The 24,694-nt window shown below is 38.4% G+C and overlaps 4 protein-coding genes across 9 annotated transcripts; 3 read left to right on the forward strand and 1 right to left on the reverse strand.

Moving 5' to 3' along the window:
- Nucleotides 1-904: 904 nt before the first annotated feature.
- Nucleotides 905-2,114, forward strand: RB195_005865 (uncharacterized protein; the record flags this gene model as incomplete). Its single annotated transcript, XM_013440489.2, has 5 exons — nucleotides 905-1,044; nucleotides 1,147-1,297; nucleotides 1,361-1,587; nucleotides 1,646-1,736; nucleotides 2,055-2,114. 5 exons carry the CDS (start codon nucleotides 905-907, stop codon nucleotides 2,112-2,114), a joined length of 669 nt encoding a protein of 222 aa, XP_013295943.2.
- A 251-nt stretch (nucleotides 2,115-2,365) lies between these two features.
- RB195_005866 (uncharacterized protein) lies at nucleotides 2,366-8,138 on the forward strand (the record flags this gene model as incomplete). 2 transcript variants are annotated; one of them, XM_064178648.1, is made up of 9 exons in its annotated part: nucleotides 2,366-2,533; nucleotides 3,812-3,952; nucleotides 4,061-4,212; nucleotides 4,280-4,418; nucleotides 5,693-5,857; nucleotides 7,441-7,572; nucleotides 7,650-7,741; nucleotides 7,791-7,830; nucleotides 7,998-8,138. In XM_064178648.1, 9 exons carry the CDS (start codon nucleotides 2,366-2,368, stop codon nucleotides 8,136-8,138), a joined length of 1,170 nt encoding a protein of 389 aa, XP_064035671.1. The 2 variants fall into 2 exon arrangements, with proteins under 2 accessions (XP_064035671.1, XP_064035672.1); XM_064178647.1 differs by lacking the exon at nucleotides 7,998-8,138 and having other exon boundaries at nucleotides 7,650-7,826.
- A 1,336-nt stretch (nucleotides 8,139-9,474) lies between these two features.
- Nucleotides 9,475-13,692, forward strand: RB195_005867 (uncharacterized protein; the record flags this gene model as incomplete). 5 transcript variants are annotated; one of them, XM_064178653.1, is made up of 15 exons in its annotated part: nucleotides 9,475-9,616; nucleotides 9,720-9,783; nucleotides 9,839-9,884; nucleotides 10,271-10,350; nucleotides 10,461-10,523; nucleotides 10,598-10,724; nucleotides 10,788-10,970; nucleotides 11,028-11,099; nucleotides 12,076-12,159; nucleotides 12,226-12,308; nucleotides 12,378-12,451; nucleotides 12,509-12,548; nucleotides 12,601-12,748; nucleotides 12,850-12,975; nucleotides 13,525-13,692. In XM_064178653.1, the coding sequence occupies 15 exons, from the start codon at nucleotides 9,475-9,477 to the stop codon at nucleotides 13,690-13,692; spliced, it is 1,500 nt and encodes a 499-aa protein (XP_064035673.1). The 5 variants fall into 5 exon arrangements, with proteins under 5 accessions (XP_064035673.1, XP_064035674.1, XP_064035676.1 ...); XM_064178652.1 differs by lacking the exons at nucleotides 9,839-9,884; nucleotides 10,271-10,350; XM_064178651.1 differs by lacking the exons at nucleotides 9,720-9,783; nucleotides 9,839-9,884 and having other exon boundaries at nucleotides 10,287-10,350.
- Nucleotides 13,693-14,948: 1,256 nt separating this feature from the next.
- On the reverse strand, nucleotides 14,949-20,091 carry RB195_005868 (uncharacterized protein; the record flags this gene model as incomplete). The annotated part of the gene is made up of 14 exons (XM_013440488.2): nucleotides 14,949-14,979; nucleotides 15,071-15,177; nucleotides 16,252-16,359; nucleotides 16,412-16,560; nucleotides 16,630-16,705; nucleotides 17,393-17,516; nucleotides 17,591-17,738; nucleotides 17,813-17,880; nucleotides 17,933-18,059; nucleotides 18,204-18,326; nucleotides 18,766-18,830; nucleotides 18,915-18,976; nucleotides 19,580-19,693; nucleotides 19,951-20,091. 14 exons carry the CDS (start codon nucleotides 20,089-20,091, stop codon nucleotides 14,949-14,951), a joined length of 1,443 nt encoding a protein of 480 aa, XP_013295942.2.
- Between the last annotated feature and the right edge of the window lie 4,603 nt (nucleotides 20,092-24,694).

The following is a 24,694-nucleotide window of genomic DNA, read 5'->3' on the forward strand; positions in this document are numbered from 1 at the left end:
ATTTTGAGGCGATATGTGCAGGAATGACAGTTACTGAAAAAGCGCGTGAATCTATCAGTTCGTTTTGATAATTCGAGCAATTTGATTCATCGAATGAAGTGATCAGGAACAAGGGAGTTTCCGAAAAGATTTTTTCTATGTCACTGCTACCTCTGGTCACTGGTACTGTGTTCCCGAATTCAGTCATAAGTCTTTGCATGTCTGGCGCACTCACTTTTGGACACACTATTTCGTTGTTAGAGATAGTGTCAGATGTCAGAGATTTGATAATCTTCACTCTCTACTGACTCAGCTTGTGCTACCTTTTCTTTGTAAGTACATGTGATTAGTAAAAGAAAATTGGTTGAATTTTTCTCATCTTGATTACAGGTAGATAGAGGAATGAAAAAAACTTGGCTATCTGCACCTTTGTTTGCAATTGTGCATTTGTGTGGAGATATAATAACATTTCCTAACATAGTCTTATCATTATAGAATATTTAGGGGGCCTGGAATTTATTTGACCACTTCGGTTTTTATGTTCTTCGAGGAGCATTTATCTCCACTTCTGGAAATCCTATGGTTTACTGAAATTTGAACGATAGGTTTAGCTTCTTTGCATACCTCCTCCAAATAGGTGCACATACTTTATCTAACGCAACAAGAGTTATTGACTACTTAGTTTTCTTCCTTCATTGCAATTTCACTGTAACGTCCTTGTCGGCAGTTGTTTCTTTTTCCGTATAAGCCACTATTTAAGTCCAAAATAATGTTGTTCCTTTTTAGTTTAGGCAAACGTTTTTGAATTACTAGAGAAAGTCATTACTTTTAACTATGATTTCCACGAGTCGATTTCATCAGCAAAAAACGAATTCCGTTGTGAGCTATTTTTCCCTTAATTCATTGATATTTTTTATTCTGTCAGATGTTGGGCCGGGTCTTCTTACCAGCGTGTTCCTCGATTGTGTCTCGGGCAGTGAAAAAACTTTCATCTGTCGCAGAGAAAACGATAGAAGCAGTTGCAGTTAGTGTTGATCGAGACGTGCCACGAGCAGATATATCGGCGTATGAATGAATTCTTTATTCTTTCTGATATGCTAATAAATTCCTCGATCAGTGTTGTGGGTCGGATGTTACTTTTGTCACAAAGCATTCCATTCTGTTTAGACTTAAACCGCGACACAGAGTAATTGCCTCTGGTGGTATGCCTCCATTAGAATTTGAATGGGAAAGGCAACGGAATTCACAAAGGGAGCGATTTGGTACGTATGGACTTAAAAGCGGAGTGGAACCTAGCATATGTTGGCCCACAGTGGAGGTATGAAAACCATTTTCCTATTCACTTTTCTCACTTTAAAATTCTGAGTATTTTTTGCTTTAGGAAATCGAGGAGGAACAGGCTATTGGCCTCTATCGTGAATATGAAACTTGTTTGAGAGAAATGAAAACTCTGAAGCAAAGAAATGAAGCCAAGGATGCAGCGAGAATAGCAGAACTAGAAAGGAACCTACAGAAATATCCTAAAGTTCTCGCCAAATATGAAGCATCGCAAGTGAAAGCTGAAAAGGAGCGGGATGCCAAGGAAATTGCTCTGGAAAATCGAATACGGTAAGTATTCGATAAATAACTGTTTTTTCTCTTTCCAGCTGATACAGTCTGCTTTCAGAGAAATTCAAGAGTATTTCGGTTATTGGATGGATCCAAAGGACCCTCGCTTCGAAGTTATGTTACAACAAAAGGAACAGGAAGAGAAGAAGGTATGTTTAACATTTCTTTTACTGAGGCTTACCGCTAGTTTTATTTGGATATTTTCTTGCTCTCTAGTATGCTGTTTCTGTTTTCTGAATTGCTTCTTCATTTTTGTTCGACTTAATGTGGAGTCTAAGTAGGATAGCTTTATAAATATTTAGAAGTCGAAGTAATGAGTGAAAGTTCTGTGCTGACATCCACTCATGGTTGCTAGGTTTTTCAGTGTTTCATTAGTTTTGTATTTTATGTTTCTTATTACATATTATGTGTTCATAATTCACTTAGCCTAAATTCTAGTTGGGAAAAACGTAGTAGTGCATCTTTAGGCAGCAAAAATGGCGAAACGAGCGGAAATACAGAAGAAGAAGATTGCTGATGTTTTATGAGTTAAACTGATTCTTTTGGTACTTTTGACTCTTAGATGTTGATTGGAGTATATTATTGTTATTGATTTATTATGCGACCTTTGTATTTTTGAGATTAAAAATTTCCGTTCTAGTGTGCAATCTTTTCTTGACCGGTTTTTTTGCCGATTACTTCTCGAACATTCTCTGGACCTTCTTGGCCTTCCATCACCAAATTTTGCTTATGCTAATTTTGTTTGTTGTTTGTGATCAGTGATGTCTATAACTGCAGAATGACGGACGTAATGATGCACGTGGAGCCAACATCGGTTCATCCATGTTCCACGAAGAAGTCTTCCGTTCCTCAAGTGGAATGCAGTTTACATCCATTAGTCATTATCAACATTTCGGAGCACTGGACACGTGTTCGAGCTCAAACTAAGGACAAGACTGCCCAAAAGGTTCGTTTTGAAAATTTAATTATGTCATTGCGTCATATTTCTACATGTGTACTCATACAGCATGACTTAACACCTGAACCTATTTGTCTATGCGCAACGAATTGAAGGTGAATGGTGCTTAGCAAGTTTTATCGTCTTTACATTAACTATTCTATATGTTGTCTTTACTCTCACCTGATCTGTTCAGAAATACAAATAGTGACTCAAATTCTTTCCCTTGAATTCGTTTTTTCACTAGGCTTTGCCGGGACAAATGGGAGGAAGGCATTCAGTGGTGCCCTTATTTCTCGAAGTAAATAATCAAATCGGGGTCCTGAGGCCTAAGCATTAGTCTTAGAGGATCTATGACATGTAAACTAAAGTTACTAAGGAGAAAAAAGTAGGTTAGAGCCTAGGGAAATAAGGGCACCACTAAGTGCCGCCTTCCCCCGCCCCACCCATACTTTTCCCGGCTTTGCCTTTGTTACGAGTGGACTTGTCACGAATTGGTCAGTGCTAATTGACATTTTTTCTCCTTTTCTAGCCCCTCTGGTGACATCCAGGAGTTGATTGCTCAGGATGTTTGTATCAGAGCCTAAAGTATTGGCCATTTTTTCATATTGCCATCCAGGAATTCGTGTTCCGTAGGATGGTTTCATGGAATGGCACATTAAAATACAAGTTGGTGCTTAGTTTTGTTCCGTGATCAGTTCTGTTTCTTGCAGCAATTTTGAAACTTAGTCTTTTCTATGCATTTTTGTTCTTTTCACAGTCTAGAGGTTATATGTGAATGATTCGTGCATAAATGAGTCAAATGTTGGTTTTTTATACTTATATTTTAAAATGTCGGCGCACCATGATGCAAAATTTGTCCTCATATCATGTGGAGATCTACTCGGAATTCCGAGAAGTTTCATATATACAGCTTTAAGCAATCTTAGCTTCTCTTTAAGCTTATAAATCTTTTAAGGAGACAACTTTCTCCTTTTTCAACAAACATTTGTTCGTTAACAGCTGGTTTATTGTTGCATGAACCCGGGTACTTATCTAGTTTAATCGCATCTAACCAACTAGGTAATCGTTTTATGTAGAAGGGCTCGAATATCTGTCATTGTCAGTCTGTATGATGTAATGGGGTGTGATAAGAGCATACCGACTCGACTGCTTCCAATCCTGCAGTTTTCGACGGGTACTTAGTCTTTAATCGTGATAGAACAAGATGAAGAAATAATAAAAGACAACATGTATGCATCGGTGAAGTTGTATGAGGCTCAACAGATAGAAGAACAACTCATCTAGGTGTTTGGTGCTGTCCTCGGAAAGATCGATGAAGGACATGTGGAGATGGTTAACTCGTTTGAGTTGCGTATGTTCACCTTAGATGGTCACACTAGGTTTAATGAGGAATTTTTACGGCAACGGCTTGGACAATATAAGGAGGTAATCTTCTAGAATTAAAAAAAGAAAAGAATTAAAAGAAAAACCTTCTTCTTTTTATTACTGACCTTATACCTTCTCTTTTGTCTATTTTCTCCTATCTTTTTTAAGGTTTTTCCGGAGCTAGACCTAGTTGGTTGGTATTGCACAGGCCAAGGATTCATAGAGCAAGACGAAATACTACTACAATCGCTCTTCGCGGTAGCTATAGATTCTCCTTTAATGGTAAAATTGAACCCTTCTATAGATCCACAAGGAAAAAGGTGAACATTACACCTGTTCTTTCCTCTTCTTTTTTTTCTTTTCCTCATTTCTCCTCTATGTTTTCAGAAATGTCCCTGTGAAAGTTTTCTACAGTAAGGAAACTCCGCTAGTTTCTACTGGCCATGAACTCACCGAAGTAGACTGGACCTTAGTGTCTGAGCAAAGCGAACGCATCGGAATTGATCACATCACACGGTTATCGCAGGTATGTAGCTATCATTTCACCTATGCTGTCGTTTCTTTGGTGCTCGTTTCCGTTGTATGCTTTGCTCTCCTCCTCTTTACTGCTTGTTTCAAAAGATAGCAATTTTTTATTGTTGCTGGGGAGTTTTTGTGCTTTATGACAAATAGTTATTAGATTTAATTGATTTCTTTGAGCTGTAGCCAAGCCCACTTTTTTTTCGGTACCACTTAGTCTTACATATACATACATATGTAAAACCCAGTAGCAAAAACATCTTAATCCACTATCTTTCAGCGCATCCCAGCAAAATGAAAAAATCTGTTATAGGTAACATGTACAGAACGGCGGCGAGAGTCTCATCGAGTAGCCAGGAAAAAGCATGGTCTATAAATGTGGCCCATAAAGTAGCAATGTCCAATGGGTACCCAACTGGAGATGGTGCTACCCGTCAAGCACGACATCCCTCTCGAAGATCCAACGTAGTGGATGGCCCAGAAAAGATCCCTTTCTGTTTGCCTTATATATCTGATGATATGAGCGGTACGGAGTTGTCTACGAAAAGCGGGTTTACAGAATGACGTGAGGGTTGTGGAAATACCTCCAGCGAACCTCAACGGTCACTTGGTACGTAATCGTGCGTATGATCGAGTCTGCACAACTCCCAGCTGCGTAGTTTGCTCGTATGGCAGAGAGGGTGATTGCATGATATAAGGAGTAGTGTATCGTATCACGTGCAAGTTGTGCGGTGACGATTATATAGGGGGAACGTTCGTCTACTGTGTATTAGGGTCAAGGAGCATCTAGATAGACTCGCAAAATCTAAAACCTTCACCTCACTTGGAGCACACCGTAGAATATGTCATCCAAACTCCGAAGTGGAGGTAAAAGTTCGTATATTATCCTACGAGTCCGAGATCACAGCACGAAGAACACTAGTGGCCTTTTGGATAACCGCCAAAAGTCCAAAAGTGAACAAGAAAGATAAGGCATTGCTATCACAAACGAGTTATCCCCATGTCAAGACCTATGCGGGTTTTGATCTACGGGGCGGGCCGTGAGGTCCCTATATAAAACCCTTGTGACTCGTAGTTTTGGTACGTGGTGGTCTGCTGTGTTAGCAAGTCTAGCTAATGAGGTAAGTACTAGCCTATGTGTTGCTGTTGAGTTTGCTTACCGTTTGAGTGCTTTCTGTAGGGTGATGAGGCGTTTGAGGGGATAACTCTCTGATGGCTTTGAGTTTTCCAGGCTCTGACGAAGGCGATAACGGCGAAGATATTAGATTGATCATAATTTAGGTTGGAGATGATGGTGCAGTATCCATCGAAGCCAAGCAGATGCGTGCAGCTGGCTCCGCTGTTTCCATGCTCCTTGACAAAATAGGCATTATTTGCGAATACCTCATAGGGGTTCAGGAGGGAAAGTTCCCATCGAACGACGAGATCATCAGAGAAGCGAACAAGGTTTTTTTTTTTTTGTTGCCAAAGAAAATTAGTATAGATTAACCTTTCCCCTTTATAACTTGCATCTCTTGGGGCACACAAACGCTACATTTGTTTAGAAATTTTTCAAGATTCACTTTGTTCTTTGATTTGTTTTGATAAGAGCCAGGTTACCAAAGTGTGTGAAAATGGGTGATTAGCAGATATTCTGCAGAATGTCTGTCTGAGCAGTCTCCTGTGTCTGCGCTGATTGAGTTTTCGACTTGGTTTTTAAATTTGCCGTGTCTGTTCAGTTACTGTTTTCTTCAAAATATCCAGAATCGAGTAACAAAAATCGAGCCACCTTCTTCGTATTCTTCGCAAAAACTTAATCTCTATGAGGCTGATGGGGTAGGACCTAACTTTCCGATAGACACTAAAGCGATCATTTAATTGCTAAGTAAATATGTCAAATTAGGAAAAGTTCCGACTCTTCACTGCTTTAAAAAAATGTAGAAAATGAGCTGCTTTGGAACATTACCGATTGAACAAACACTGACATTCTTCACCCCTTATCTGGTGGAACTTTGAACTCACGTGTTCTTTATGACTTCCATTTTCTGTAGAATTATATAAGTCGTTGGTATTTGAATTATGAAATAATTTGTATGAAGGAAAGGGAGTTGCTTTATTCACTCTCTTATTTTAAATGTCAAACATCATATAGAGTATCATGAACAAAGAGTTCATGTGGCCATCACGTGGTGTTGAGAAGGATGAAACTTTTGTTGTAAAGCGTTGGTGTTTGCGTGTGGTTCAGCTGAAATAGCTTCACCTATGGTCATCGTCAGTAATCCAAAATTGGTTTACGTTGTATATTACCGCCGCACTTAGTTATCTAACTGTGTTTTCCGTCTATTCGACTTTTTGTCGCATGATATGGTTCAAAAATAATAATTAAAGATGTTTTTTGTATATGAATGTTGTTTACCAGGATTTCATACAAGTGTTCTTATAATATTTTACTATTTATTTTTTGGTTTTTTTTTGCTCAAACAGCATTTCATGGTTCTACAACAACCGCTACATTAACTCTGGATTTGCTTCTTTCTGTAGTTTTTTTTTTTCACTTCCTGGTCAATTCGGTTTTATTTATTGTTGGCTGGTGATTAACTCCTTAATTTTTCGCACGCCTGTAGCAAAAGTGCATTTCATGAAGTACACGTACGCCATAAGAGCTGAAGGGGTTAAATCATTTATATTTTATCCTCAAAGTTCACCTCTTCACTTTCATTAAACAAGGTAAGCAGCTTTGTCTCAACGCTATACTATGACTATTTAAAGGTTAAAAGATTACACTTTTCAAGTGCAACATAAGTTTTAACAGTTACGACAGATTTCTCTCACAGTTTTTAGTCGTTTAATGTTTAAAAAGGTTCTGAAATATCATTTGACATCAACCAAAATCACGTTCTTTGTTCCCAACTTTTGAACCAATTCCTCACATAACAGGTAGAAAATCGCGTTTTTATCAACGAGCAATTAAATTTTCTTTTTGAGAACAGATAGTGTTTTTGACATCTTAGTGATATGAAATAGATGACTTTGCTGTTGTTTATTTAAAGATTTGTCAACGTCTTCCACTGCTGAAACCAGCTGAGTTCGACGAAGGATTCAAGGCACAGGAGAGGGATGCACGAGCAGCGATGTTGTTGGCGAAGATGACAGAGATCTGTGGAACATTGAGCAGTCTTCAGGTGATTCATTTATTTTTCTTGTTTTTACTACTTTCATCTTAATTTTTTGAAATCTCTTGTCAGCTTATTTTCCCTAGGCAAAAACAAATATTCTGGGAACAATCACTGCCTGGCGAACTATCGCGACAATCCCCCAACAACAGTCAAAGAAGAAGACATCGCAAAGAGTGTCCGCTATATCTACTCCTGCTGCTCCTATAACAGCTGATGTAGGACAGAATAACGCTCCCGCACATTCGCCAGACGTGGATTAACGGAGTTGAGTAGAATAGATAATTACGGCATACTTGTATTATTATTATTATTATTATTATTATTATTGTTATTATTATTATTATTATTATTATTATTATTATTATTATTATTATTATTATTATTATTATTATTATTATTTTAAAATTAAACCTCCACATGAACCTTTTCAGGTCGCTGTCGGCCTTCACACGTTAATTCTGGTTTACAGCGACCTCACTACCGCTAACAGCTGTTGCAGAATTTTCCAAGACTACAATGATACTATTATTATATGTACCTTATTCATAAGCCTTCCACTATTTTTACCATGAAAAGCTTAATGACAACTCACTGATGTGTTTATGTTTGAAAGGAAAGCCGTTGGTGTCGTAATTGATCAAAAGTTACTGGTGTTTTTCTGTTTTATAAATTAAGTTGAAAAAGTTGATGAAGGATTTACTTTTTTTTGGTTTTTCTAATCTTCCTTTAAATATTATTGAAAAGGCTTTCGTTGCCTTTGTTTGTCGAAACTTTATTTTGCTGAATAAAAATACATAAGGTAACATGATATTGATTATTTGGATGGCTTTTCGATCCACCTTGTGCTTTGATGCTATTATTGTATGTAGAATTCATTCATTATAGGAAAATGCTCTTTTGAATGCATCCACTTCTTCTCGCTCACAAATATAGTTTTCTTAAATAGTGTTCCTGTTCCTAATTCCTGGATAGACTCTCTTTTCCTTTTTTCTTGAACCTCTGTGCGATATGGAAGTTAGTGGTTGTTTGTTAGTTACATGTTTCATCTTAGTTTTTGAGCTTGTAATGTCACCACCAAACAATAGCTACAAACAATTAGCTGCAAAGAAACTGCAACACCCTTCTTCCCCAATTATTACAGTGAATGCTCATATTACATTACATTATTAATGTATTACAGTGTCGTGTGCGATCTGAAAGGGAATTATCGTCATTTCGATACTCGAAGTTGCTGTAATTTGGAATACTTGAGTAGTTTGAAGAAGATTCTTTCATTTTTGTTCTGGTCTCATTTTCTTTCATGAAAAATGCCTTCTCACTTTACGGAAAACACTAGCTTTTCATAGCCGGGTCAAAACGATCTGACGGTCGGTGCAGTTCCGCGCGGTGGGGCGTACTTGTTGGGAACGAAGAGCGATCCCTGCTAGCACCAACCGTCGCTGTAGCCCAATCAACACATGAAGCTAGCGATAGTCTCACTTCGAACTCTAGTGCTCACTCAACTGCCCAGCTTCAGGAGTAGCTGGTCGCGCAACTGCACCGATGTTAGGGTCATTTTGACCTGATCTACACTCCTTCGATGTGATTTTGCAACTGTGACTATGACGAACCGAAACATAATAAGCGTGGTTAAATAAGCGATTCTAAATAGATGAAGTCGGAGGAAGAGTTGAGCTGTTAAAGTCTCTTGAAAAGTAGTGATCGAAAGCTATATAGATTGAGCTTGTTTTTTTTTAAAGAGTTTCGAAGGATCTTTCAGTTCTTCTCAGTCCCTCCTTTCTCTTTGTTATCAGTTCGTTTTCTTTTTTTCTTTTTTATTCTACACCTACATACGATACGAAATTATATGAAATGTGATGTTACCGTTGTTAAAGGAATCCGTATGTGAATCAAGTATTTACGACAGAGATGGTGAAGTGGTCCATCATCGAGTACTGCGGTTTAACCGAGAAGTCATCATGTGGCTACTGCAAAAATGCTGGACATAAAGCGTCCTTAGGTACGGAGAATGGAGTAGACGACCCGGATGAGGGTGACTCGGTTTCGTTTGGTATGTGTTGTTGAGTGAAATGGGCGACGTTGGCCATAAAAACTCTTTAGTTTATTGAATGTCCCACAAAATGCTGTACTTGGGAGATTATGGATTTTTGCAGGTTGTTTTGCTCATATAATGGATTCGGAGAATTTTATGCGGTTACTGGAATACGGGTGGAGCGGGTAGGTGGATTGCGGTTAGGTAACGTGCAACAGCGGACTTTCCTCTGTGTCAAAGGCAAAGTCTATGGTTGTGCTTCAGTCCTGACAGCAGTTTCGTACTGGTATTTTCTCGCGCAGAACTGTGAGCCCAGATAAGATCCTGAACTGACACATCATAGCCTGTGGTACTAGCATCTCCTACAGATATTGCAAGCTTTCACGTCCTTATTCACCGATTGGATATTAAGATTGTGTATTTTTGAATATAAACTTTAAATGTTTGACTTATGAAATTGTAGTTTGGCAGAATCTCCGAACTCCACCATTCGTACAGTGATTCAAAAATATGCTCGCTGTTACTGAGTTATTTCCCATTTTGTAGCCTGCATCCGCTCCTCTAAAACATCCCCTCCACTCGTGTTCTTTGATCGGTTTTCTAGACAGAAGCTCTAGTATAGAATTGCGGCAATCCTACCCGTTTATGTACATCAACCATCTATGATTCTAGACTGCTACTATTGCAGGGATCTGGGCTCACTGTCTCAGCTGCGACAACTACCAGAAATTGCTTGACAGAGGATGGCGAAGGTTCATTGTGTTGTGCTTCTATGTAGTCTCTATTGCAACATGACGCCATTGACGTCATCATCATTACTCAATCAGTGGGAAATGGTGCTATTTAATTTACTTTGTTTCAGGTCAGGAAAGTATATTTATAAGCCAACAATGGAGCGGACATGTTGCCCACAGTATACAATTAGGTGAACAACTATAAATTTTAACTGGATTTTCCAGATTTTTCGAGCTTAATTTAATTTTAATCCTGAATGCTTAGGTTGGATTCTACAAAGTTTAATCTCTCTCGAAGCCAACGAAGGGTCCTTCGTCAAATGAATGACTTTTTAAAAAATGATATCAAACCCAGAAGAGGTGTTCGGGAAGAGGTGCCCATGGAAACGACGGTGGGACGTCTACAACACAGTAGGGGTGACTTCCTTTGCTAGCTTAATGCGCACGCATTGCAGGCTCCTTCATCCAGTGGAGCTCCAGAGAAGAACATTGGCAGTAATAGTGATACTACAAAGAAAATCAATAGAAGTGACAACCCTGTTCAAAAGAAAAAGGAAGTTCGAAGGCAGCGGTGTTTTGCCAGATGGAAAGAGAGAGGGCTGGATGTGGAGGAGATGCAAAAAATCAGAGCTGCCAAGGTCGTTATACTAAAGCTCGCATCCGAGTTAGTTTGACTGGCTCGGTAACGTTTTTAGGAGAAAGCACGGAGAAGGACAGTTGAATCATATGTTTTAAACCCAAATGATTCATGGAAGCACAGATTAGAGGTAACAACAGGACGAAATTTAGCTTCTAGTTCCTTTTGTATTTTACGGTTCATTGAAGGATATTGTCAGGATTTCTATAAAATGTCTTCCGCTTCCTTTCTATGAGTTAAAAAAATGGCTTTATTTTAGCACTGACATTACATTTTGAGTTTTACTCTCCACTAAGAAAGTCTGATTATCTTCTATTTATTACTTATTTATCATAACCTATTATGAATTTATTTATCACGGGATTGGTAACTACTTTTGAAAACTTGACCCTTATATTTGAAAAAACTCCTTCATCTGTTGACACTTCTTTCCCTGACTACTTTTTTGAGGTTTATACAGCTCAGAAGGTGGGGATAGTAAACGGTTCTTAAAAAACATTGTGTGATATCTTTGGAGTAATCCCTCTGTTTACAAAGATGTGTCAACGTGTTCTTGATATGGCTTCTGCGATAGCACTCTGGCTTTTGTCAGTTGGCTAAGCGAGAGCCTAAAACAGTTCGGTCTTTTCTCCCATCCAGGACTCAACTGTTCCGACGGAAGGCATGCAGGATTGGAACATTTATCAAATGCGATTAGATATTCTCATATAAAATTGACCAGAGTTCAGTGCTTTCGCATCTAGTGACCATCCTTTCGTATTCTTTATTGTAGGTTTTCAATCGTTTAAAATGAAAAGGTGGAGGGTTACTCTCGTTGGTGTATGTCGAACAAGAGTGAAAGCCATGTTCTCTGATTTCATATCTGGATCTCGGTGATAGCGTGTTGCAAAACGACATCGAAGATAATTTCTTGACCAAACCAAACATTAAAAAACGAAAGAATCTGACAAAACCGACTAGTGTCCAAATACCCATTTTGCTGTCTTCTGGGTAATACCCATTTTTTGATTTCTCACTTTGAATTTCTTATGATTTCTGCCGTATTGAGCAAAGAAATTTAGGTTGCTTGGAATTTCATATGTTCAGTTTTCTACCCAACATTTTAGGTGAAGCTTGTTCGAACTAACAGCCCTGAATTTAATGAGCGGTATGATGAGTCTTTCTTGCTATTTGAAAAGTACCAGAAAGTAGTAAGTCTCGTTCTTTTTTCTTTGCACTTTTCTTCAACTCCTTTAATGAGAAATGCTACTTCTCAGATACACAAAGATGACGACCCGTGTAAGGCGGGTTTCAAACGGTTTCTCGTCGACACACCGTTGTTTGATGACGAAATTTTGCGGTAACTGCTTATTTTCGTTACGATTAACATCGTTAGCGCTGAACGTCGACGTCAGACTCCACTATTTAGGCCTCAACATGGACCTTATGCCTCTGGATCATATCACCAATGGTATATCCTAGACGGACGACTCCTGGCAGTTGGTGTGATAGATATTTTGCCCAGATGTGTTTCGTCCAAATACATGTATTATGATCCAGATTATGCTTTTCTTAGCCTAGGCACCTACACAGCATTAAGGTGAGCAAAATAAAATAAACTGTGTTATTTGTTTCCTATTAATTTAACTCAGGGAAATTGCCTTTACTCGTGAACTGATGAAGCATCGTCCAGATACCAAATATTACTACATGGGTTATTATATTATTACATGTCCAAAAATGAGATATAAAGGGAAATTTCGACCAAGTGAACTATTATGCGACCGGAGTTTTCAGTGGGTAGGTGTTTTTTTTTACGGCAAACAAACACTGGAAGCCTATTTTCAGTCCAGCCTAGTCTAGTTTCTAATCTGTTTTGATTAACGGTAGTCTTGATTAAGGTTCCTTTGGACGAATGCGATCGCATGTTAGAGAACAATAACTACAAATTCACGGTTTTTCGACCAAACGAAACTCCAGTCGAAATGCAAACACGCGATCAACTACTGTTGTTAGTGGATGGAAAAGTGGGTTCTCTAATTTGAAAACCATACCTGTTGTTTCCCATCGTAGTGCTTGGCTCATGTGACATATCTACATAGATGTGATAGTCGGAGCCGGTGCTCTGACCCCCTTCACTTTTGAACGGTTGGGGAAAGGGCCTCTTCTCTTTTAAACGGTTGGTGAAAAAAACTCCTTCACTTTTGGACGGTTGGCGAAAGGACCCCTTCACTTGAGGAGGATCTGGCTCGATCCTATAGCACCCATGAATATCTAAATTTGGATAACTTTCTGAGACGATGACGCGTTCTTTTCGATCACTTTAGGGGTGATTTTAGAAGCGAATCGATAGAGTAGTTAAGCTTTACTGAAATACTGGGAAAGGGAACTATTTTAGACTTGTATTACTATATTAAATCAGAAGTTAAACGTTTCCTATTTAGTCTTCAAACCCTTGACATCTGAAGCATCCTGCACTCATGTTTTCTTAGTTTTCAACCTTTTCTCTACACGTACACAAAAAATAAAAGTTGCCACTCAATGTACTGCTCTTGTGCAATGGTTTTTTCTCCCAGATTCTGCCCTATGCCGATATATGCGATTTGGTACCGTCATTAAGAGAGGTTGCTGATTCTGAAGAGGTAAAAGAGAAACTTGACACGTTTGCAAGTCGCGTTGGTAGTGATATGAACGGTTTGATACTGTATTTATCGGATTTTCAAGATCTTGACGAATCAGAGTAGTAATATCTTCGTGGCTTAACTTTTCATGTATTCTGTAGTAGTTTTTTTTTTCCTCAGATTTCTATTAGTAGTTATGTTCATACACAAAAGGTGCATCAAAATTTTCTTCCCTTTTACTCACGATCCGCCAAGATGTCAACGTTCATTTTAAACAGTAATTTTCGCTGTTGTATTCGTAGAAATAAAAAAAAAAGCTGAGCTGTTTTTTTTATAGCAACAGATGTCTAAGCAAACTGTCTTAGTTTGCCAAATATGAAGTGTTTCATTCGTTCATTTGGTCATGTTCATGGAAGATTATTTAAAATGTCTTTCATCTGAGCGTTTTCATTAGTGGATTTAGCAAATTGTGGCTTGTTTGAAACTAAATCTTAACGGTTGAAAAATCTATAACATGAACAGTAAGAATGTAGACTGTTTTCTTTTTCGAATATTCAAACGTCTCAAACAGAATTACTACGAATCCTGCTTAACTCCATGCAAACATACGTGAGGGGTGTCGCTCTGTCGCCAGTGCCAACATTACTCTCAGCACACTTTTTGGAACTGAGCTCAGAATTTTATTATCAAAGAGTTCACGAGTCTGGAAGCACTTTTTTCTCCGATTCGCGTTTGGTCGAGTTTGTGTACTTCCTCCAATGCACTTATCTCGCATTGTATCTGGCGAGATTATGCAACTTCATCAAAAGTAACGCACGAAGAGTCTATAGTAATTTTTAAGAAACCGAACATAGATCTCTTGTATTTTTTTAGTATCTCAAAAACCCAAGTTAAACTATGAAGGAAGATATGTTTCACCTTATAGCTCTAAAATAGAGTTTTATCACGGTAATTCAGACTAAAATAACAATCACAACAGTTATGCACCCAGTTAATCAACAACGAAACGACAATGAAAGAAACCCACGGCGTATGAGAAAAAAAAAGAATGCGATAGAAGAACATCAGGAAAAAATTGCAGCTTTGGCTATAAAATATGAACGTGCTCGAATTTAGAGTACTGAGGTTGGGAAAATCAGCGATCCCAACAGTTTTCATCAGTGATTATCAGAACCGGCACCGTGCCAATAGATCCATGTCACAAAGCCGCAAATAAATAACTTTTAAAAATCACAGTTATACGTCAACTTAACGTAATCACTGACTCTAACTCCATCTCGCACTCACTTTAACCTCATCCATAAAATGAGCAAATCCAGCGAAGTGATTCGCAAAAATCATATATTAGTGTAGTCTTACATGAATGCTGACGATCACTCTCAGTAGAACTTGGCTTTGTCGGGTTTGCTTCTGAAAAAAAAGAAAGTTGTAACAGTAGTACAACTCTGCGAAATCCATAGCCTACAATTAAATATTTGAACTGAGCGACATTCAAACAAACCTGATAAAGACTATAACAACAATGACAAGTCCTTGGATGAAAATTACAGCAAGGAACAAGCTTGATGACAGGCACGAGATATTCGGGCAGTTAACGGCAGTGCCACCCTAAACGAACAATACAATAATTAATGAATGTGAGCTAATATGGCTGCAGCTGCTGATCTACTACGACTATAAATGAATTATAACGGAAGCATTTGTCTGGGATAATATGAAGTTTGAAAGGAACAACACATTTCGTCTATGAATAATTCTATTAGATTGGTGTATATGTCTTTTTACGCAACTGATTGTTTTTGGGATATTAGAAAATGCCCAACAACTTAATCGGAAGTACATGAGAACGTACTGTGTCGGATTATATTTGATAAGCTAAGAGCAGCAAATTCGAGAAAAAAAAAACTAACCCACACATCAAAAATAAGCAATACATCTACCAAAAAATTGAAGCACCGCCTTTAAAAGATTGGATCAAATAAGGTAATCATAATGAGGAGAACTTAGCCGTGGTAGTTACGATCTACGGATTTCTTTTGTCGTTTTCTTCATGAAAGTGAGAACTCCATATTCTAATCCTTTCCTACACTTACTTTTTCGATTTGGAGTTTGCTTGAACGCAGGGAACTGCACTATCTTGGGCTGACGCCTCTTCATTTGCCGTTTTTGAACCTGTAGTACTTTAAAGACTCAAAAGAGGATACTAGAGAAAAGAGGTTATATGATAGAGTTATAACGGAAGAGGCATCACCTCTTATCAAAAACCAGTACGACGAATAAAGTCATCTAAGTTGATTCATGTATTTCGGGACAAACTGGACATATATCAGTATTTGAACATTTGTCCCTAACAAAGCCATGAAAGGTCTTTTGAAAACTGTTTCCTGAAAACTTGTTTGCTGCACGGTTTACTCAGTTATGCTCTTGTAACGTTAAAAATCTTCAATTTCACATATAATTACAAACATATGTACTACGTTTCACAGTTCACAATCCCCAAGTTGGAACTGGGAAACGTCAACTACGTTATCCTTCGATACTGACCATCAGTTGCTGTTATATTTGCATTTCCTCAGGTGTTGTGGATAATGACTGGCGTCAAACGGCACCACCAAGGCTGGCAAAACAATTCAAGCTCTCAGTGACCCTAGACTAAAGTCTAAAGCACAATGTCCTGCCCACCTGTTGTAGCTGATTTGCTCGTACAGTTCGGATCTCATTTAATAAACTGTCTACCTTCTGATGCATGTTGTGGTCTACGCCTCCACCACCACCACCTTGCGGTGGACCCTGAAAAATTCGTATACAATGTATAGAAGGGAACTGTAACTGAAACCTTCACCTGTCCCCATTTCTGCTCCAAGTTATATGTTTTTGTGAAAATCTCATTCACATACTGTTTCTGATCACGTAGTGATTGAGAGAGATCGCGTAGTGTTTGAAGCACCTCATTCTTTTCGTGTTGTAACAAACCAGCACCAGCAGTGACACCTGAAGATAAAAAATATTCACTCGCATCATAGACAAAACATGGATCTTCGAAATGAAATTTCGTCTCACCTACTTGTCCTGGCATTGCCGTTCCAACAGCACCACCTTGAATTTGATTCAATTTGCCTTCCATTCGTTGCAGTAACTGAATTTCTAAATTCAGGTGAAGCAAGCATATTAAGAAGAGGTAAAATTTTACTGAAGTTTGAATCTGAGCCAAGAAAAATACCAAAGAGGAAAACCAGATTTAAAAATTCCCCAAAAGCATAACCACGCCAGGTTTATAGTTTTGACGGCATTTCAGTTATTAGTGAACTCGAGACTATTTCGCTTAGTGTAATTATATCTGAAATTCATAATTCCACCAAAAATAACAACCGATGTGATTCATATGCTATGATAAACGCACGAGATAGACACCGATCATAATTGTAGAATTGTTTACACTATATTTCTTTATAATGATCCATGTAAAACTGAATACAAAGATAGAATTTGTTCTTATCTTCTTAATAAGTTAAATGGCTTGATGAAAAATAACTGTGGAAAAAGCGAAAGAGGTGGAAAAAAAAATGAATTTTGATTTCCAAAAATTTTGAACTATATAACTGCGGTGTTTTTGAGTCATCCAGTTTAAACTCAACTCTTTTCATTAGAGTATTGATTCCTTTTCTCATTTACTAGACAACTCTAGAATATTTGCTAGACAAGGTTTATGAAGAAAAACGTTTGGAACCGATTGCGATGGATGTTCTGATATGAACTAGCAAGTCTCGAAAAAAAACTAATAAATTTCTAACTAAAGAGCAAACTATAAAGCCACAACTCTTACCTGGAACATACTATTATGACCCTCGAGAAGTTGCCTAAGCTCGCGAGAGGTGGCATCTTCGAAGTACTTTGGATCATCATAATAGTCGTCCTCCTTTGCTTTCTCTGGATGCTGCTCTTTGAATCTATAGCATAGAATGCAATCAGAATTAATTAACAAGTTATCATACAACCTCATACGATTGATGGTTATCCTCACTTGGCACGCTCAGCTTCGTACTCCTTCATTTGTCGTTCGAACTCCTCATCATACTTTGTTTTCTCTTCCTGTGGAATGTGCGTAGCTGTAGGTGGACGAGTATCGGTATGTATCGAGAACACAGAGAAATCGAGGACATCATGATCATCTGAGAAAAGAACGAATCTTGCATTACTTTTGCTGACATTGAAGAACAATCAAATTTGCACTTTCAAAAGTTACCAGCAAGGCCTCCGGTTGCTGCTGACATACCGAAATGACCATTGCGGGGCAAGAAAATATTTTCTGCTCTAAAATACCACATGATCACAACAAAAATAGAAATAACCATTAAGCAATCACCTTATACAAAGTTCGTATCTGGGAATCTGCGTCATGCCATCGTCAACATAAATAGTCAAGACATTTTTCAGATATTCAATCCGTAGACGAACAGGATATGGCTTGTTACGGAAGTCTCTCTGGCAACCTGGGAGATCAGAAAAACTTGGATTATTGATGAAAAAACATGGACATCAAGAAGGTTTTTGTGTCTAGACAATAAAAATTTGGAATTAAAGAATAATCAATGGATAATGGAGCGGAAAAAATAATGTACATTAAAAAGACTAACTGCTGAGAATCTGTTGACTGCCATCTGTCTGGTGATCGTACGAGCGGGTCCCATCGTTGATCATCAGTGCAATGATTGGGTTGTTTTTCTGGCCATCGTTGTCAAACGAATCGAGGAATATTCCTGAAGTCAAGTGAAACATGTAACTTTCTCATCAAAAACTTGCAAGACCACAAGGAATTTTTATGAAATCTTGAAATAGAATACTCCTTCAACTCACTGCTCAAATAATACAGTAAAAGTAAAGTCAAAAAGTCACTAGCGTATCAATCCACTTGGGATGCGCCAACGCGTTTTACTGGAATTCGTAATCGTTGAGGTCTTGGAGCGCCTGCTGGCCTGCACAATGACCTGCGATTGCCAGCGGATGATCAGCTTAGTGTTTTTATCCTTCTAGACAAGTCTGGTCCCAATTTATCGACCTCTGAGGGGCTTTCGAACCCTCGACCGTGTGGCTACAACGGACCTCTAACCGACTGCGCCACACCCGCCCCAGTAAGGCAATGACATAATCAAGTTTGTAATTTAAAAATATTTACAACTAATCGGGAAAACATCCCACCCATTCCAGTCCAGAAATCGTTGGCACCGAAAACAGGGCCGATGCTTCCCATTTGAGCGGTATACCTGAACATTTCCGGCTTAAGTCAGGTATCACGTATTATATAGTTCAAAAACTATATATTATTGTTCCACTTCTCAACTACTCACCAAATTGCCATTCCGTCAGCACCAACTCGCCCCTGACCGGTAACTTTTAAACTTACGTCGATCTAAATGTGGAACTGGATTAGAGGATGAAAGAAAAATAAAAAAAGGATGTGCACCGAGCAGTGTGGTGATGCGAAGGTGGGACCCTCGCTGGATCCACTCATGTTTGAGTATGAGTTGCTCGCAACCGCCTGCTCAACCGCCACCTCGGGCACAGCTGTTTATGCAACTGCGCCGAGCTGCACATTGTTTTGACTCCGCTACACAGTCACAAAAAAAAAACATCAGAAAAGTAGAGAAAAAGTGGAGTCGTAATTGAAGTGTTTCAACTGCCGTGAAAACCACGTAACCTATATGACATTTAGGGCTCCATCGGCTCTAATTCATTAACTACATGAAACTACAGAAAAAAGGGTGAGTTCAACAACCCTTGACCTCTGCCACGTATACTACAAGAAAGTGCACTTTAAAATACTTCATAACTCTTCTAGAATTTTGGGAAGTCCCCAACACATTCGCTATAATTAGATATTTTTGTACCAACTTACATAGTAAGATATGATCCTATGATGAGTGCTCTGTTGTTTTTATTCTAGGTTTTTTTTTTAAATGAAACTTTGGTTATATTATTCATAAGTTATATTTTACCATGAAATACAGTTCACCTGGAAGTTCTCGCTCTCTTGCATTGGTCGCTTGTTCCATACGATACCTTTCCGACTGCGCATGGACGGTGCGAGGCGTAGCTGCTCTCCAGAGGCGATGGCATCACCAGATACCTAGTATTTCATATTTGAATTAAACCATGAAACTTGAAAATTGAACTTCTGAAACCATGAACAGCGTGAAACCTCAGACGAACAACTAATAAAAAATACACAGGTAAATCCGCATATACCATCTTTTTATCACTCTTCTAGTCTATACGTTATTCCCACTGTTGGAAATTAAATATCTACAGCTGAATATGTAATATATAACTGAGTGTACTGTGATAAACGCCGTGGTATGAATTCGATAGACTGTTAGCACGTACAATCCAGAACGGTATCGATCCATCACGTTGAGCGAGGTTAGGCGCCCGGAACGAATGTTTGTACTCGAATTTCCGAAAAATTGGCATTTGGCTATTGGCCAAGTTGGCGGCGACGATGAGCAACCCCCATACCCAGTGCATCCCTGAAATGGAGAGAAGATCTACATGTATCTTAAGGAATGCTATTGCAGCACATTACGCTAAGGTCTGCATTATATCACAGTTGCAGGCTTACTACCGTTGGAAAGTGTAACAAAAACAATAATATCACCCTTAAAGCGTAATTTGTTTGGGAAACAATGACAAATCATAACAAGTAGCAATTCCAACAAAAATGATGAATAATACAAATGAATTGTCTGGAAAAGCTAATGAATGGTGAGAAAACATAGAAAAAGCATGCAGAAAATGACAGAGAAAAGTGTCTGAAACGTTGAAGTAGAATTTGAGTAGGAGGTTCTCCCCAAGCTTCTTTTCTTTGATTTCTTCCAAAAACAGTGCTTTATTCTCGTTTAAGAAAGTAATACTCTCTTTATGAAATACTTATCATTAAGAGTATTCCAAGTTGTAAGCATCAACCAAGACACTCAAGACACTCACTCAGTATATTAGTAAACATGAAAAAGAACACAAAAAATCTCAAAACAACTAATCCAAAAATATCAATAAATGAACAACGATAAAAGACAATTCATTTTCGAAACGACGAAGAAGGAAATCAGTGAAGCATTTCTATATAACTCCAGCACATCGCTACAATCCTCCCAATATCTGTAGGTTTTTAGAAAGATCATATTACATTGTTTACACAACGTATTACAGACCGACCACTGGGAAGACAAGAAGACTTAAGATTTATTTAAGTAGAACCTGGAACACACAAGGGAGTACACACTTGGAGTTCCAACGGAACTGATAGAAAATAATGATTTTCTTTGCATACACCAACAGCAGAGCACTACAATAGGCATGTTAAAGTGCCAAAGAACGACTGAGCTGATGTTAAAATCCGAGGAAAATCCGCCTTTTTTTACTATTAAAGCAAAGTTTCAGCACAAAACAAAAGCACGAAAAAAGAGTGGACTTAAAACGAATGTTCCATGTAATAACCTACTTCTATATAATTTGAGTACCAATCTCTAAATATAGATAGCAATTATCTTAGATAGTAATTCACTTCAGCGAAAGAAAAATAGAAGCAGAATTCGACCGAAGATTTTACAAAACATGTCACTTATTTTTTTCCTAGTAATATTCGACGTCGAAAGTGATTCAACATGCTAATGTCAGCAAGATGATCCTTGAAAAATCGACGAATAGAACTACTATGGAGACTAACCTTATGGTAATCGGAAACAACCGTTGAACGCGAGCAAATCAACCTGTTCTCATGTTCTGCTACGTCAAACTGCAACCGCAGAGAGACACGTCAGCGCCGATCAGGCGCGTCCCGATATCTTCGAGGCGAGTAGGGTGACAACTAGTTGGTCACCTCTTACTTGCAGAACTTTCTAGGATCTACATGTTTATTAAGTTTAGCTTGGCATTGGAACACATCCAAAATGAACTTATTAATTTCTTAAAGCTTTGCCGTAGAGCACGACTGTGTTGTTCTGGTCAGATCTGGGCAGGTAAAACTCAGTTTCCTTGGAAACTTGAAAAACTGAAATTGCTATTTTCTTGGCTAATATTAATGAAACCACATGTTGGAGAAATGATTGTGATGCGACATGATTCAGATGGAACAAAAAGGGCAGTGTTGAACTTGGAAGAAATTCTCCCTAGAGGTAAATTGTGTAATCAACGCACAACTAGATGGATTAGCCACAGTTAAAGAAAAACCTTTCGTATACGTTTAAAAAAAAGCTGTAAAGATGAGGTGAGATGCGAGTCGAGGTTTTTTTTTTTTTTTTTAAGAATAACAAAGAACCAAAAGACTTTCTCGATTAACTCTGATCAATTTTTTTGTCAATAGCTAACAATACACTGTAAAAAGCGAAATTAACTACGAACGGAATGAATCTGAGATCCCTCCGTATGCCTCGGATGAATATAACGAATCGATGCGAGCGTCGCATTTAATCATCGGTTTACGATTAGACCCAGCTATGATTGCTCGCTCATTCCGTAACGTGAATATCCCACGCACCATTTGGGACAAAAAGAAAGACTTGGAAGATTTCATTTAAGAAACAGTTTTTCTTTTCATTGATTTATTCTTCATTCATTGCTCAAACCACTACCCTACAACAATAGATGTTTGAAATGAAGAGGAGTCATTAAAGAATTAGTGTCATATAGTCGCTATAGACACTTCACACACACCTTAGTAATCCCCATAATCTCATCCTGAATATCGCTCTCAAGAGTTCCCGTTAAATGTTATTTTTTAAGTCGTAACACATAGAACATAGAGCATAGGAAATCTCTGTGATTAAGCTAAACTGAGTGTATGTCTCAGAAGTATGTAGGTGGATCAGTTCTCCACGAATTCTTCACTGAAAGAATTTTTTTATAGAATTAGCAAAGATAAATGGAAAGTTCCCTCGGAAACACATATTGAAATCTATTGCAATCGTACTGAAACAAGCATAGGGCAGCGAAACATTACATTGCAATAATTGACTGCGCACGTTCTTTCGTCTAGAAGACTAGGCACAAGAACTCTAGTGTAACCACAGAACCTTAAAAAAAGCAAGGCAACTGTATGCTGTGCACGACAGAGAATAAGGTAGTGCAGTCAAAATTCGCGAGAAAAAACACTTGCAGTGAAACTGACTTGTTATATAGATAATTATATTGAAAGAAATCTTCGGGGGAAATAGTATTTGTGCAAACATCCATGAAGAACCGACATGAAAATATGAGGCAAAACAGAGGACAAATATGAAATAAGCGCATCACGTAAAGGTCCAGGCTGTCCACCTGCACTTTCTACAGTGACCTGCCAGTATCCTCTGCCCTCTGCTCTCTCAGCGGAACGAACAAAAATGAGAGAATTGCAAAGATCGAAGTGTAAATCGCATGCACTATTCACTACGCAATGCCGTAGCTTTTGATGCCACATATGTCCTCCAGCAATGATTCTCTACAATTTTCCAAGCGAAGAAGGCCGGATAGGCGTCGAAATGCATCATTCCTACGATACGCAATTAGAGATCGCCGTTGCCTGTCGTTTTCCCTAATGATCGGCTGTCGCGATGGCTGCGGGTACCTAACGACGCCCCTCCTTCTGAATTGAAAATCACATATCAGGTCTGCTCCAGCCGTAATGCAGTTTACACTACTGTACTGTGCAATTCACACTGCTGCTGTACTACTATTACCTTCTGCCGTCTATCAGCACAAATTTAGAGGATTCATCCCACCTAATTATGAGTGAACGAAATGTTAATTTTAATAATCCTCCAAGAAAGTGACTGTTACTGATGAGGTGTAGTGAATTCGTTAGATTTATGGTGGTATGCAACAGAAAACCGAAGGTATTTTACTATTACCAAGGACACAGAAGTATAGAATATGCGCAACTGCACAATAGCGCAAGGAAATACAATCAGACATTTGGGCTTTTTTTTTGCAAAGAATTGCCCATAACAAGTTTTGATTACTAGTAAAGAAGTCTACAGGAAACAGAAACAATACTACCTTCACCGTTGGATGAAAAGGTTAGAACTCTTGTTCGGTATATTCGTCAGGAGCATGATAAAACCTTCTTCCGGAAAGGTTAGAAATTCTGCAGCTATTTTAGATACACTAGAAGTTTCCATTAGTGTGAGTGAGAGTCGGTATCAAAAATTAAATAAATAAGGAAATAAACCAATATCCAAAATGAAATGCAGCTTCAGCAATGGTTTTCTCTGATATTTCATAATAAGGGATCTAATATGTTGCCACTAAGCCACACACATTTTTCTGATTTCTGCTCGACCAAAAGCGTCAGCGTTTATCAACTGCATGTTCGCAAACAACAATACTACAAAATTACCTCCATATTCTTGCAACATTAGAGAACGGGGTTATTACAGTGAGTCTTAGTACAATTAACAGAAAATCTTCTCCTTGACAAATGGCAACAAAAAAGAACGAGTAGCATGCAAATACTACACATAGAACAAGCGAAAGGCTAACAACAACGCCTGAAACCACTGATCACTGCCCGTAACGGTACCATGAACTGATAAGATTTTGCTATTTCGGCAACAGTAATCTCGATCGATAGTTGTGCGATAGCTGATCGTCGGATTCGCGACGGTCAAATAGACTGCAGTCCCCGCACCGAATCGGCTAGCCGTATTGTGTGTGGGAAACGAGAACAAATAGCGTGGAGCCATTTGTGCGTACTACATCTATGAAAGATCTATAATAACTCCTTCATGTACATGTGCTATCGTATTCCGCATGAAGTTGATTCTTTCAAAAACAACTTAAAATGCAATTTTCAGTCCTAAGGTAATAATTTGTGTCGTTCAGAAACATAAAAGACAACAAGTACATATAGTTCCTAAATCCCTTCTAAAAACTTTAAATAATACAGTTTGAAGTAGTTGAAATTGACACGAGTACCGTCCTCCGTATCTAAATAACTGCGCCAACAAAGGGATTGGTGGGATTTTCCTGGACACGCTTATGTAAGCAAGATGTTTTCTCGAACTCGATCACTTTCTCCAATTTTCCAGCAACATTTCTACTTTGATAAACCACCAATATTCATATTTATACAACTGCTCTACATGCGACTATGTTC

Source organism: Necator americanus, chromosome I (assembly GCF_031761385.1).
Source record: "Necator americanus strain Aroian chromosome I, whole genome shotgun sequence".
NCBI lineage: Eukaryota > Metazoa > Nematoda > Chromadorea > Rhabditida > Ancylostomatidae > Necator > Necator americanus.